The sequence below is a fragment of the Idiotropiscis lumnitzeri genome, chromosome 16 (assembly GCF_059441095.1).
Source record: "Idiotropiscis lumnitzeri isolate Australia: NSW breed Sydney's pygmy pipehorse chromosome 16, RoL_Ilum_1.0, whole genome shotgun sequence".
Taxonomy (NCBI): Eukaryota; Metazoa; Chordata; class Actinopteri; order Syngnathiformes; family Syngnathidae; genus Idiotropiscis; species Idiotropiscis lumnitzeri.
In genome coordinates, this window is record NC_142406.1 from 17,091,928 (window position 1) to 17,106,539 (window position 14,612).

The 14,612-nt window shown below is 47.9% G+C and overlaps 2 protein-coding genes across 5 annotated transcripts; both read left to right on the forward strand.

Annotated features, from left to right (window-relative positions):
* The first annotated feature begins 523 nt into the window (after window positions 1–523).
* Window positions 524–10,284, forward strand: LOC148321927 (uncharacterized). Of its 4 annotated transcripts, XM_088278480.1 has the most exons (16): window positions 524–701; window positions 2,238–2,292; window positions 2,358–2,429; window positions 2,502–2,653; window positions 2,927–3,052; window positions 3,295–3,352; window positions 3,422–3,616; window positions 3,962–4,101; window positions 4,171–4,287; window positions 4,365–4,422; window positions 4,552–4,614; window positions 5,964–6,008; window positions 7,474–7,517; window positions 7,607–7,747; window positions 9,885–10,021; window positions 10,155–10,284. In XM_088278480.1, the coding sequence occupies exons 2-15, from the start codon at window positions 2,271–2,273 to the stop codon at window positions 9,993–9,995; spliced, it is 1,344 nt and encodes a 447-aa protein (XP_088134606.1). In that variant the 5' UTR covers window positions 524–701; window positions 2,238–2,270; the 3' UTR covers window positions 9,996–10,021; window positions 10,155–10,284. The 4 variants fall into 4 exon arrangements, with proteins under 4 accessions (XP_088134606.1, XP_088134605.1, XP_088134604.1 ...); XM_088278479.1 differs by lacking the exon at window positions 10,155–10,284 and having other exon boundaries at window positions 9,885–10,032; XM_088278478.1 differs by lacking the exons at window positions 5,964–6,008; window positions 7,474–7,517; window positions 7,607–7,747; window positions 9,885–10,021; window positions 10,155–10,284 and adding an exon at window positions 4,742–5,726 and having other exon boundaries at window positions 528–701.
* On the forward strand, window positions 10,137–14,610 carry rbm24a (RNA binding motif protein 24a). Its single transcript, XM_088278488.1, has 4 exons — window positions 10,137–10,304; window positions 11,207–11,330; window positions 11,682–11,736; window positions 13,645–14,610. The coding sequence occupies exons 1-4, from the start codon at window positions 10,137–10,139 to the stop codon at window positions 14,000–14,002; spliced, it is 705 nt and encodes a 234-aa protein (XP_088134614.1). The 3' UTR covers window positions 14,003–14,610.
* Window positions 14,611–14,612: the final 2 nt, after the last annotated feature.

Consider the following 14,612-nt stretch of genomic DNA (forward strand, 5'->3'; position numbering starts at 1 on the left):
CCGACAAGATTACAGGCGAATGTGAGCAGGAGAGCCGGAGAGACTGCCACCTGCCTGAGAAGGAGCAAGGACGACCGATTCAACCCACATGACCCTTAACATAGAAAACCTATCAAATGTGAGGCTGAGCTGAGATCGGCGCTGATATAGTCCACAAAGTCGTTCATGTGACTCGAATGTTTTTTGCAGTGTAACGCTTTGACGGATTCGTGATTCATGGACACGAGGAATCCCTCACTCACATCCACACGCATCGAAAAACAAGTTCACGCGTGTCCAATGGCTTGCATGAAGCCCCCGCCCCTTAGGTTGGACACACCATGTAAACAGGGAAGGGACCCTGAGCGCCAATAGAAGGAGAGCGAACGAAGAGGTTAGTTTTGAATTTAGAAGTATTGCTGCGTCGACCGAGCATAGCAGCTTTCTCCAAATATATATATATATATATATGTGTGTGTGTTTATTAAAGTATGAACGTTTGAAACGAAACACTTTTAAAACGTCCTTCCAAAATGCGCATGCGCCGCTTGGGGAGATGGCGGAAGTTGCGTCATGAAGTCGCTGCCAGTCCGTCGTTGCCCCAAAAGGCCACGAGGGTTTCGTTTTCCGTCGAAAACGGCGAGCTTTTTTCACGTTTCACTTTTTCCGTCCTTTTCAAGTGGTGGTGACGGGACCCAAACTAAAGGGACAACTTTGCTGCGGTAAGTTGCCTCTTAAGTGCTCACTGTTTCTTTAGTTTCGGTTTGATAAAAACGAAATGTAACGTAGTTTGATGTTTCAACACGTCCTCCGTTGTAGATAATGTAGTTCATAGATTACAATAGGCCATTATTATTCAAACGGACCATAATTTGAATCTGCTTTTTGTTGTTTTCAAACAGAGCAACAAGTCCGCTGTGAAGTTCGACACACAAACGCGTCAATCATGTTTATTTCCAATCATTTATCGAAAAATGACAACCCGAACAATTGAAAAGATTCACACAACTTGTGCGACCAGTAAACTTTGACGATAAAAAATGATTAAATTAACGCCCTTTGCGGGTGTTTTGCGATTAGCTCGTTTTTCTGATGGGATTTTGGCGCCATCTTGTGTGCAATGAAACAATTGCAGCAGTCCATGAAATATCACATTTCAACTTTATTTATGAATACTGTCATTCACATTAGTAAGATATGACAATATCAATCAAAAGCGAGTGTTTTAGTTAAGAAATAATGTCGTGGCTATTTTAGAGTTTTACAGATTCTGTTTGTGAAGTGATAGCTAACCTGCAACAAATTTCTTCTCAAAGAAAAAAAAAAAAGCTGCTTCAAGCCTTTGTGTTGCAAATGTCATCTTGATTGCATTGATTTTGTCTCCCCAAATTGTGATAGTTCCAATTTTAGCGCCTGTGGCGGATGTCATGCCGACGGTCAACCGCATCCATTTCCTCTTATTCTGGCTGAATATGTCAAATGAACTTTCTATCACTTGTGAGCTGTGATTTTCACTTCTCCAATTTAGCTAAAAGAACCGGAAACACGTCAAGTACAAATTTCCAAATTCGACGAGCACTTGCTGCATTCTTCCCGACTATTCTCTATGTCAGGGATGTTTCTGTCCAAACAAGCTGACCAAATGAATCAACCAGCCAAGATTGTCTTTGTCGCTCGCGAGGAGCAGAGCCCTGAGCAAGCCCAGAGAAGGCTGTCGCTTCCTGCTCCCGTGTGGTTTTTATTGCATCACAGCAGAGCAATTTGAACATGCGCCTCATACAGAATGCAAAACATCAACTTTGACTTTATCACCCTCGCCCTCGCACCGTTTCTCTTTGACAAGATATCTTTTTGGCTCACACTGCTGCTACTCCTCTTGGGAAAAGGGAGTAGCCTTTCACGAGTGACCTTGCAGCGCGGACACTTCTGCTACTTTTTATCAGTCTGGAATGTGCACTTCCTATCAGTGCAGGCACTTCTGTAAACACTGAATGACAATGTTGACTTCACATCTATCATTTGTCTTCCTGATTAGAGCCCGGTTGATTCCGATACTTTACAGAATCAAATTGCGATGGCCGATTAATTCAAGACATATATAATGAGTAAAACGTATCGACTTTTTGGGGGGGTGGCGTAACGGCCGATATATTTGAGTCCGGCCTAATCCTGATGTCGGTTTCCTCCACGTTGTCACTCCGCAATTGGAATAAATCGGCGTTCTCTCTTTTCTGGCTGTTCCAACCCTCCGCTCGCAGCCGGCCGGGCCGTTAAGTCCAGATTGGAACAACATGCAGCTCGGAACACAAAGAGGTACCGTACTCCAAATGGTCGAAACGTGTGAAATGGCTTTCTTCTCACCCGGTGTTTGTTTGCAGGCCAGTCCAGCGAGCTTTTCGACTCCTTGAAGGTGTACCTCAACAACCGCAAACGACTGCAGCCCATCATTGGTACTCGGGAACACGCGTAAGGTTATCGTTTAACCGGACGAGAAGCCGTTGATTTCCTGTCGGTGCCTGCAGGGCTGCGCAGCATCACGGAATGCGTGAAAGCGGGCGCGCGTGGCAGCGGCGGCGGCGAGGCCGTGTACCTCTGCGAAGTGTGCTCGTGTCGGCTGAGCAAAGGCGACATGCGCAACCACATCATGGGCAGCCTCCACCGATACAATTACACCGTGAGCATTCCCTCTTTCTGCCGCGGCGGCCCGACAAACTCCCCGCTCGCACGCCGCGACACGTTTGCGCACTCGCTTGCGCGGAAAGTGCGGAGGCGGTAACGCAAAGGTGAAATGTGAAGGCTGAGTCCACTTGGCCGTTTCACGCGGAACCCGATGGAAGTTCTTATTTTGCGTGCCTTCATGCGCGAAGGTCTCCCGATCCAAAGTCGCAATGCCGAGCTACTAACTCGCAACTGGCGAGCTTAACCCGCTTTGGTGGTTTTGTGACAGAAAGCGCGACACCCCCACCTGCTGTCGGACGTGATGCGGAGCCACGCTGACATGTCTCTGCTGGCCTGGCCCCTGATGGACATCGCCAGAGCGCTGGAGGACAAGGAAGGACCCGGCGACATCAAGGTCGCGACCTTGGTGACAAACACGTTAGCGTTAGCGTTAGCGTTGGCTGCCGACATGCTCCAAATTGGTTCTGGTGCTGTAACAGAACCTGCACGCATCGCATGTGTCATGGCGGCACCTTTTCGCGTTGGACGCACTTTCCGTTTGGTGACATTTTGTGTGTTTGCTTTCCATTTTGATGACCGATGAGAGAAGAGCGCCATCGACGTCATTTACAAATTGTTTTGTTTTTTTCCTCCAAGTTGCTGGAGGTGGAGGACGCTGCTTTCGAGATGCTCAAGGCCGCCAGCGACAGCGAAGGTAATTCCCCCGCTCGCAAACGTGTCACTTCCCGTTGTTGCGAATGAAACGACGCGATTCTTTTGAAAGCGATCCATTTGAGTGAGTTCCTCACGTCCGGAGTTGCCGAGCCCGAGAGGCCCTCGAACGACACGCTCGCCGAAGAAGACGATGAGGCGGAGGAGCACCGAGTGGTCACCGTCGACGACGACGACGCTCCTTCCTCGGCCAAAAGTTTTGGCCACACCTTGCGCAATCGCTACAAGGGAACGAAACCTCTCATCGGTCAGTTGAACTCGTCGTGTTGCAACGGCGACCGTTTTGCTACGAAGCTCGTTTGCGGAATGCAAATCTTTCTTTTTTCATTTTTTTCAAAATAGAAATACGATGCACCAAAACAAATGAGATGAGGGCTGTCCTCATTAAGACGAGTTGTATTTTTTTTCTCTTGAAAAATGCATTTTAAAATATTTGAAAAAGAAAATCATTGAGCAAAGTTCTGCCGCTGGCAAATGATTGATGACAGAAAGACAAAATGTTTTGAAAAAGATTTTTTCCCTGATCTTAAAAAAAGTCAAGCGCCTTTCGCCATCCGCCGCTGACCCGTTCTCGTCCCCTTTGACCTCTCAGGCCTTTTCAGGGTCACCGAGTGCGTTTGCGAGGACGACGGTCGCACTTCCTGTTTCCTGTGCCACTGCTGCCGCACTCGGGTCAACACGCGGGCCTTCATCGGGCACGTCAGCGGCGCCGGTCACGCGCGCAGCTACCTGGTCAGCAATTATTCGCCGCGGCGCATGTGGCGGAGACCAAAGTGTGAAAGTGGACTTTGCACCCGTTAGATGGAAACGCGGTGCCAGCTGCTGGAGGCCGCGGGACCCAACGTGGACAAACGCAGTCGCATGATGGACTTGCTGGCTGCGAAGGTGGAGCGCGAGGAGGGACGCGGCGACATGGAAGTCAGCATTGGCGGCTTTTTTATATTTTTGGGGGGCGGGGGGGGGACTGCCATGTTGAAAACGTGTTTTGTTTCCAGGTGATCAAAGCACCCCATTTCCTCTGCAGACAACTCTCGAGCAAAAGTTACAAGTGGTGTAAGGACATTTCATGGCTCACCCACTTTGAAAAAAAAAAAATTGTTTTTTTTCCCATAAAAACAAGCAATCTATGAATGTGAATTCTCATCATCGATGTTTCATCGTCTTCCTTTTGTTCTGTTTTAGGCATCACCAAACTTTGGAAGAGGAGCATCCCGACTGTCCACAAGTGGAACAAAGCCAAAAAAGGTGCGTCTTTTTCCACCATTTTGCCAGTGGACACTCTTCAATGTCTTTGGGTTTTTTTTTTTTTTTTGTTGTTTTTTTTTTTTCTTTTGTTGTTTTTTTTCTTCGTTTTTTCTTTTCATCCCGGCAGCAAGCACCAAAGTCAAGAAGCGGAACGAGAGCGTCCTAAGCAAAAGTCGGGTGGTGTTCAAGGTAAGCCTTCCGCTCACTGAAGGTCCGGTGCTGCTGGAGAGGACGTCCTTTAGCCAGGAAAGTCCGCCCCAAGACCATCTGGACCCGGTCGAGGACCACTTAAGTCCGGCGAGCGAGCATCCAAGCCCCGCCTCTCACCACGAGTGGCAAACGGAGGCGTCCGTCTTCCAAGAGTCTTTGCATTCCACCTGCGCCCAGTGGCACAATTGGTCGCCGACTCCAGTCGAGAAGCGCGAAAATCCCCAGTGGGCCAATCCGCCGCCAGCCGCTCCGAATCCGGAAGGGCAAATGGAATTCCAAAGCATTAATGTCATCCAGACGCCATCTTGGACGCCGGCGTATCCGGCGTGTCCCGCCGGCTTTGCGGGCTACGGCGCCCCGCCTTGGTTGCACCCCGTGCCGTATTTTATGCCACCGGCGCCGTCCGTCCGGCCTGGACCGTTCTGACTGTCCGAAGTTGATCACGTATGCAACACGCCAACGAGCGTGCGCACATTTTTTGGGCGTCTATGATCATGTCAATATTTTTGTGTTTCGACACCTGACATGATGTTGCTTTCAAAGGGGAACATGTTTTTATATCAACCTTTCACAAAAAAAAAAAAAAAGGTTTTGTCTCTCAATGTGTCACTCACCGCCCCCCTTTTTTTTTTTGGGCCAACATTCTTTGGTTTATGATTATAATTTTATTTTTTTTAAAGTGGTCCCCATCCAACTCCAATAGTCGATGGATCCATTTTGTATTTTCCCGTACTTGTTCCGAAATTTGTTTTTTTCCTATCACCCGTGTTCCTTTTTTTGGGATACGGATATATTTGCTGCACTGAGAAATGTGCGTATTGATGAAATATTTGAATTGTTATATCAAGTTTGCGTGTTGCATTTATGTAAAACAGTCCAAAAAAATAAAAGATGCAATCTAATGTGTTGAAGCTTTTGACTTTTAATTGAATATTTTTCCAAGTCGTAAAGTGGCAGCTTACACGCTGGCGTGGCCATTTTAGAGCGCCCCGTTGTCAACCTTCAGTTGCTCCTAAAACAAAAGTTATTTCATGTGTTGGTATTTAAAAAAAAAAAAATGAGCATAGTAGTTTTGAAGCTTAGTATTTTGAAGTTTTGTGGCGTGTCAAATTCACAAAATGTTTCTTTTCACTTTCCAGGCACCGGAAGCTCCGATTTGGCCCTGCCAGTGCAAGTCTGCCCAGGTAGGTCCAATGTGCATTCATGATGTCGACCAAGTCAAAAGTGTTGAACTGCTTTTGAAGAGATGACGGGACATTGAATGTTTCGAAAAAAGGGGCCAGTGAATTGGAGGAGTGACGTCATTTAGGAATGAATGATTAATTGGGGTTAACTACGGCAAACAACATTTCAAATCTATAAACGATGTCGTTGCTGAGTGTCAACAAAATAGACTCAAAATGACAGCAATGCATTTTAGGTGAATTGAATAATCACTTTGGTAACAAAACATAGATTTGTCAAAAACATGACACCGCGTACAAAAAAAAACAAAGTGACACATTACGGGCCAAACATAAAAAAGTGCATTTTTTTTATTTGCTTTGCTTTTGTTATAAAAAAAAAAAAAAGTTCACATGCGAAAGAGGGGCGAGTCGTAAATCGGGTACGGGACGTAAGCTTGGTAAAAGGAGGTGACGTCATAGGTGGGGAAGGGGTGTCCGGTGCACAAGCGCTTGTTCAGGCTGTGGTGGGTGGCGCCCTCTGCTGGACATGACACAAAACTGCAGCTGTGGCCGGGGAAGGAATGGTCCGCGTCCCAGCTGAGGCGGTGTTTCTGGGCCCGCGGCGTGGACTGACGAAGATGAGGATGAAGATGAAGATGCTCGCTTTGGAGGGGCAAACTTGCGGCGGGCGCAGGACTGTCCTGTTTGAGCAGAGACTCGATGGAGAAGGGCCCGCTGAACTTGACCTGGCAGCTGATCTGGACGGACGTTGAGGACGAGGACGAGGACGAGGCTGTTGCATTGGTGCCGCCGTCCTTCCGCCGCCCAATCAGCTCGGGGAACAAGTCCAGGATGTCCTTAAAGTGGCGCCGCACCATTTTGGCCGTGATGTGACTCAGGTCCAACTTCCAGAAGTTGCGCTTGCTGCCCAGGCTGTCTGGGATCAACGGAATCTGGAGTGGTGGCGGACGTAGAAACGAGTTAGATTGGAAGCCACTTTAATTTCAGGGATTCGGTGTCAGTGCAGTTCAGTTGGATTGAATTTGAAACGAACTTTGAATTGAATCCTTTTTCAACATTTTAAGTGCAGCGTTTTGCATCCTATCGCCAAACTTTTGCCTCACGAAATTCAGCCAGCTTGATTCAAACGCGCCAAACCCCAAAAACAGAAAGTTGAAACTCGCATTCAGCCAGTTAAAAGCTACTCTTGATGTTTTGGGGGTTTTAAATGTTCGAGTTGCCATCAAATATGTTCTGATTAAAAAAAATGGAGAATTTCTCATTTTTTTTCATATTTGAAACACATAGTTTAACTTTTTTAAAACTCCATTTCCTTTCACAAAAAACCCCCAAATGTCTCACAAAAGTTGCAGCGTCTCGACAATTTTTGTTGTTTCAACTTTTCCCGTACCTTGACGAAGCACTTGTTGGTGGACAAACACACTCTGACGTTGTTCTCGATGGACTTCCTGTCCTCTCGTAGCAGCGGGCCCATCTTGGCCATCAACTGCAAGACACGGCGTCCAGGTAGGAAACCACTTGTCGTTTTGGGCCGCACGGGTGTGTTCGCTTCTTACCTGCACAAAGGTGAGCATTTGATTTGGCGCGTCCTGCAGGATGACGGCGATGCGGGCCAGATAGGTGGTGCTCCTCCAGACGACCCGGCGGCGCCGAGCGCCCGCGCCGGGAGGAAGCTGAGCTTGGAGCTTGTTGCCGGAGGTGGTCATCGCGGCGTACGGCGGACTCGCGCAAATCAGGTATGAGGAGCTCCAACGTTGCCTGGCGCTTTTTAAGGGCCGCCCGGACAATGCGGGGCGTGTGCGAGCGGCGAGCGCCGTGGGTCGTTAGCACGATGGACGCGTAATGACGTGCATCCAAAACGTGGAAAGACTTTATTAGCCTGATGACGCCTGCATTCTGCTCACGGGGCGGACATTTCAGCCGCTGTGAATATATATTAAAAATTTTTTTTTAAAAAGTCACATGGCCACTTAGGAAGTTCCGATTGTCCAATCGTTTAACAACCAATCGAATGTGACTGCGCCCCAAAAATTTTGTGAAGGCCGTTGACGCAATTTGCAACGTTGAGCTTCTGGACGCGCGTCAAGTGAATTTTTTGCATTGATTTTGCGACACAAATATGAACAAACGTCTGGAATGCGTCCATGATGTACGACAAAGTCGACAAATAACGTCACAAATGTTCTTTAAGTTTGTGCGATCGCTCCAAATGGCACGACTTTGACTTATTTCATGGGCAGACGCCAAAATGTTTTTTGCTCGTTTGAAATCCTTTTCCTTGCTCACCTGCGGGCGTCCATCTTGTTGTTTATGCCGAAGAGAACGACGAGCGATCTCGTCCTTTTGTCGTGCGCGGCGCCGCGTTTGCATCTCGGACGGCCTCTCAGCTTTTGTGCGCTCGCTGCTTTCTTTCTCTTGCAAAGTTGCCTTTGCACCTGAAAGTACTTTCCTTTTCTGTGCTCATGTTTTTGTTTAGTTTTTTCTGGTGTGTCTCACATCAAAAGTGTTCAACTCAATTGAGGCCTTCCGCTTTTGGGTTGTCGTATTTCAGTAAAGATGAAACAAACCCAAAAATCGCTCCATCCAGATGCAAACTGCTTAGCAGTCAATTTAAAAGAGTTCCGAAAAAAGTTTTTAGTTGGACTGCAAGATATTTGGGTGCGATCCGTTCTGACTAAGAAGTGCCTTGAAGGATTTCTTTGGTAAAATAAGTTTGCAAAATAAAGGATTTTTTTTTGATTTGGCACTTTGAAGTTGTCCTTTTCCACTGCAATACGACGTCATCGGGCCAATCAAATGTTTTCGATGGCAAGTTGCCTTCTTTTGCCAACTGCAAGAGAGCATGATGAGCATTTTTTTTTTGATTTGGAATGAAATAGCGACGATATCTTGAGACCGTGCCGAGTCACATTTGCGCCAACTTGTGTGCTTTGAGTGGAAAGAAGCGGAGAAGAAAGTTTTCTTTGGACCTTTTGTCCTTTGAGCTGAGATGAGGTGCAAATCACAAGAATGCAGCTCAACACTTTCTTAACACGTTTGCCGCCTTTCCTTTGTTTGCCGCAATGGAGTTCTTTTGTCTCCAAAGACGACCAGTTGCACGCATGCAAAAAAATGCGCCCGGCGGACAAACACAAGAAATTGGATTTGAGACCACTTATTGAGTATCTGGGCCAACATTTTGCACTCCAACAATTCTATTGAGTTGTATTGTTTTTAATTGTAATTTTCATGATTTGTTTTTGAATGGTTTCTTTTTATTTCATCATATATTCATTTTAATTTGATGACATTAGATTTGATTTGTTTTTTTCAAAAGCATTATTTTTCCTTTGTGTTATATTTCACTGGCTTTTTTTGTAATATATAATTCATTTTTTCACCAATTCATTTCCATTTAATTGAATTTTATTCCCTTTTGATTTCATTTTCTGTTGCTAAATATTCTTCTTGTGCGCGTGCACGTGACAGCTGTCACATGTCTCCTCTCTTACGTTTTCGTCTCCCAAAAGAATCCAGCCTCCTTGCCAAGTTTATCGCTCAGCCAAAGTCTCACGAGATCTGCTGCTGCCATTTCAAGTGACGATGGCATGTGAGGAGTTGAGCTGGACGCCAGATGGCGCTGTTTCCTCTCACTTCCTACAATGCACATCGAAGGAGAGCGTTTCATGTTAATTCCCGAAACAAAATGCCACACCAAGAGAATGTTTCCTTTTGGTATGATTGACCACCATCTTATTTATGCCAAATGTCACCTCAGATGTTTGTGTTCGATTTTGTATGTTCAAGCGACAGCAGCCGCTTGCTCAGCTGCTTTGTGGGCCGACCCAGAGGTGGAGTTGTGGGCTGAACTTTTTTTTTTTTGTTTTTTTTTAGGAATTGGCTCCCCGTGTGTGTGAGAGCGAGGGAGAGCATTCACTTCGACGCACCCACACGGACAAGAAGACGCATCCGAGTAGTCCTCATGCTGATGCAGAAGCTTCCTGAGCACCACCTCGTCCATCTACCTCCAGGCTGGAACTCCCTCCTCCTCTCTTCCATCAAACACTCAAGACACTTTGCACTAACTTGTTTGCTTTTGTATTTTTTTGTCATCATTTACCCTCTTTTTACCCATTATAATTAACGATGCACACCACGCAAAAGGACACCACCTACACCAAGATCTTTGTCGGGGGGCTGCCCTACCACACCACCGACTCCAGTCTCAGGAAGTACTTTGAGGTGTTTGGCGAGATCGAGGAGGCGGTGGTCATCACCGACAGGCAGACCGGCAAGTCCCGGGGCTACGGATTTGTGAGTACCCCGACCCCAAATCATCCCAAAGATTGTTGCTACACCATCGAAAAAGTCTCAAAATCGTAAAACGTCTTAATGCATTCTTAATTGATAAACGTGCGGGACAAGAACGAGTTAAGCGCTCGGAAGTAAAACCAAAATGAAGTCAAAGTACTCGGTCTTTGGCGTTTGTTTGTATTTCTTTGGTTTGTTTCATTCCGTTTAATGAGAAAGCATGTATGACCACATTATTGTTTGCAGCGATTGGAGTTGCACAGTTTAAAGGGGAAGTCAACCCCCAATTTTTTTCAGCATAATATGTTCTGTGCTGCCCCACGAGTCCAAACACGACATTCCGATTAATATCGCGTGTGCCGAATTTGTATGAAGCAACAAAATCCGCCTGTTTTTGTACAGCTCAAGGGGGTGGCCATTTTGCAACTCGCCGTCGATTGAAAAGGACATCCTCTTCAGCAAACGGGGGAGCCGTGATCGGTCGTCACCTGAGCAACTGCGATGTCATTTTCAGGAGAGGCTCATAGAACATATTATTGTGTTATTCTTCCTTAGATGATATCATACATTTTATTTCTTTTTTGCGAAACCTAAAAATATTGAAGAAACTGCGAGTATTTGAAATGTTGCGCATGCTAATTGCAGCGCAAGATTTCAAACCGCCTGCCGACGCTCCGCTCGAATCAACTCGGACGACGACGCGTCGGCATTGTTCGGTGGGCGTTCCGAGGAATTTCTGGCACCTTCCCCTGCCGTTAATCCTCCAATTGGCACGGCTGGTTCCAAAATAGCCAAATAGCTGGCTTTTCTATGCGCGCTACCGTCGCCCCGGACAACCTTTCCAGCCGGCCAGCGAAAAGCGCGACCTGACTCGGCGGACGTGTGCCCTCTTCCCCGAAAACCAGGTGACCATGACGGACCGCTCGGCCGCCGACCGGGCCTGCAAGGACCCCAACCCCATCATCGACGGCAGGAAGGCCAACGTCAACTTGGCCTACCTGGGCGCCAAGCCTCGCGTGATGCAGCCAGGTAGGCCGCCGCCTTTCATTTTTCGGGCAAAGCGCAACTTTTTGCCAACGTTGGTAGGCGATGCGGCAAATGATCAGCAATCTCCAGGACATTTTCCACCAATTTACTGTTTGAACCAAACAAGGTGCAAGATCGTGATCTGGATCCCAATATCGGATCGAGCAAATGGATCTCAACGCAACAAAACGACTGATTTGCGTCCAAATTTTCACTTGAGGCGCTTTCATGCGCCAACGATGCAACTGCAACGAATTGGCTCGTCGTCGTTCCGCTCATTTCGCAAACACTTTTTTTTTTTTTCAGACATGTTAAGGGAGGTCGTTTACTAACGAGTGTGTTTGAAATGGACAGGTTTTACCTTTGGAGTGCCCCAAATTCACCCTGCATTCATCCAAAGGCCTTACGGGTAAGTTGTGACGGCTGCATGCGTCGCGTCGGGCAAGAATTGGACTTTTGTTCATTTTTCTCATTTCATCCCCAGAAATAGTTTTTTCCCCATATTTGAATGATTTTTAGTTTGAACTCCCAAAAATGTCCATGCCATACAATCATGTTTCAATCTTTTTTTTTTTGCTGCAAATATGCACACCAAAGACAAGCTGCCTGTTGTCACTTTTGCAGTTGGTTTGTGCGTGTGGACGGTGACGGAACGTTCCAGTCTGACTCAAGTGCGCGTGTGTGCGTGTCTCTCTCTTTCTGGCCCGACAGCTGAGCTTTGCGGGCTAATTGAAAAGTGTCAAATCGGAGAAAAAGGCGTTTGTTTGCCTTTTCTTCTTTGGAGTTGTATGAAGTGTTGATGTTGTTCACCTCCAACTCTCGCGTGACGATCGCCAATCGTTGCATTGCTGAAGTTGGTTTTTTTTTTTTGGGTGTTTTCTGTTTGGTTTCATTTCTTTTTGTTGAGGAAACCTGCCAGCGGTGCGCTCTTTGCATCTTCCTGTTGTTACTCGCAGATCACAAGCCCCGCCCCCCTCATGTTTTTCACCTTATTATTTGGGTGTTTTTTGCGTGCGCGTGTGCGCAAAAGTTGCCAACAAATCTCTTTCTCTCTCGCTCTCTCGTTTTCTTTTTCTCTCCGACGGATGGATGGAGCGAGCGTTTTGGTCACATGGTGTGCTTGGTGTTAACGAAAACAAGCGCGCCCATTGTGGTCGCACAAAGCCCCGAATGCTGACACTGCAGTCGCATGGAGCTCAGTGTGTGTGTGTGTGCGTGCGTGTGTGCGCACACGTGTGTGTGTGAAAGGGTCTCTCTCGTTTAAGCCGTGAAAAAAAAAAATGGCGGCGTCCTTTTGAGCTGCGTCTCACTTGTCCCAAAATGCAATTAATGGCCACATGAATCATTTGCCAACGTTGCCGATTTGTGCCTTGTCGTTTGCTTGACTGCTGCGAGGATAAAAACGGGGGAAGATTTCCCCCCAAATTGTCGTTCGTTTTGGAACGTGGTCCTGCTGAGTTGCATTAGCGCCGCTCGCAGTTTGTCACAAGACGGCCGGGACGGCGTTCCCGACCGAGGATTGGCCAATTAGAAAAGCGAGGACACATGAGGCCCTCTTTGGTCTTCGCTTCTCCTTTTCCTTTTCGTCTTATGAGTGAACCTCCGCTGAGGCTCAACGATGAACTCATGATTTTTGCCGCCATTGGCGCTGCTTCAAATGTGAACTCAGTTTGGCTTTGAAGTGGCGTTCGGGCGTGGACGGGCCGCGATGAGGCTACGTCCTGGAGGAGAGAATGTGCTCATTGTTCAGAGTTGTTGATTTAATCAAAACACCCCCCCCCTCCTGTGAGCCCCCCCACCCGTGTCCCACCTCGCCACCTCTTTTTGAAAACTGTCCAGCTGTCAAAGTGGCACTGACATTCTCACAATGCTTCGCTGGGCCAATCGCCGGCGTCCCAGACCCGGACACCACCGCCGTAAGCCGACCCCCCCCCCCCCCCCGCCCCCCCCAATCATGTGAACCTGCAGGTCGCTGTCCACGTGCCCAAGCAACAGGTGGCGCCACTCTCTGAAGAAAGACACGGAAGCGAGTGTCGGATCTGAGACTAAATTGGTTTATTGGAATCGGCTGATGAAGATTTTGAAATTTGCCAACGTGTGCGCCGTCTTGTAATGACAGCAGATCCCTGGAGATGGCGCCATCGCATCGCTTTGAATTTGAGATCATTGCAGCGGAATTCTGACGTTTCGCGATCGTCTGTCATATTTGGATCAAATTTTTTTTGGGGTCAGGATGGCGGCCAGCACAGCAAAAATGTTCTTCATCCTTCCAGGTCACTGCGATGAAATGAAGCTCACCGTCTGCTTTTTCCCGCAGCATCCCGGCGCACTACGTGTACCCTCAGGCCTTCGTGCAGCCCAGCGTGGTGATCCCGCACGTGCAGCCCACCGCCGCCGCCGCCCCGGCCCCCGCCACCTCCCCGTACATCGACTACACCGGAGCGGCCTACGCTCAGTACTCGGCCGTTAGTGCGGCGGCGGCGGCGTACGAGCAGTATCCCTACGCCGCCTCCCCGGCCGCCGCCGGCTACGTGACCACCGCCGGGTACGGCTACGCGGTCCAGCAGCCTCTTGCCGCCGCCGCCCCGGGTTCTGCAGCAGCAGCCGCCGCCGCCGCCGCCGCCGCCTTCGGCCAGTATCAGCCTCAGCAGCTGCAAGCCGACCGCATGCAATAGCAGGAAGAGGAAGTGGATTCGGGATGCTGTGCTTCAACCAAAAACAAGAAAAAAGTCGCCGTACAAATATGATGATAATCTATTTTATTTTTTTTTTTAGTAGCTTATTTCTAGCGAGGAACTGCAGGAACTAATCCCTGTCACTTAAGCCTTCAAGTCCTCTTGCTGTCTTTTTTTTTTTTTTTTACGGTAGGATGTATTTTGTATATTTATTCTTGTCACACTCACTGAGGGTTGTTTTTTTTTTTTTTTTTTTTTTTTTTGGTATAATCAGGGAAAAAAATGTTAGCTGTTTTCAGCGTGACCTCCTGTCGGGACACTTGGCACGGCATATCCTTGAAGACCAGCCCCCCCCCCCTCTCCCGTGCCCCCTTTTGACCTATGCAAAGCTAAAACAGAAACAGGTGAAAATCACTGACGGGAAACAAGGCGGCGCAATATTGAAAGTTGTGGCGAGGTTGCTGGCCCACGTGGATCGCTTTATCACAGGAATGTATCGCTTGTCGCTCCAAAAATTGAGCCGTCACATTGTTTTGTTTGTTTGTTTTGGAGGGGGGCGGGGGTGACCAAGTTTACAAGGCAAACCACCAACTGGCCAATTTCTGGTTTC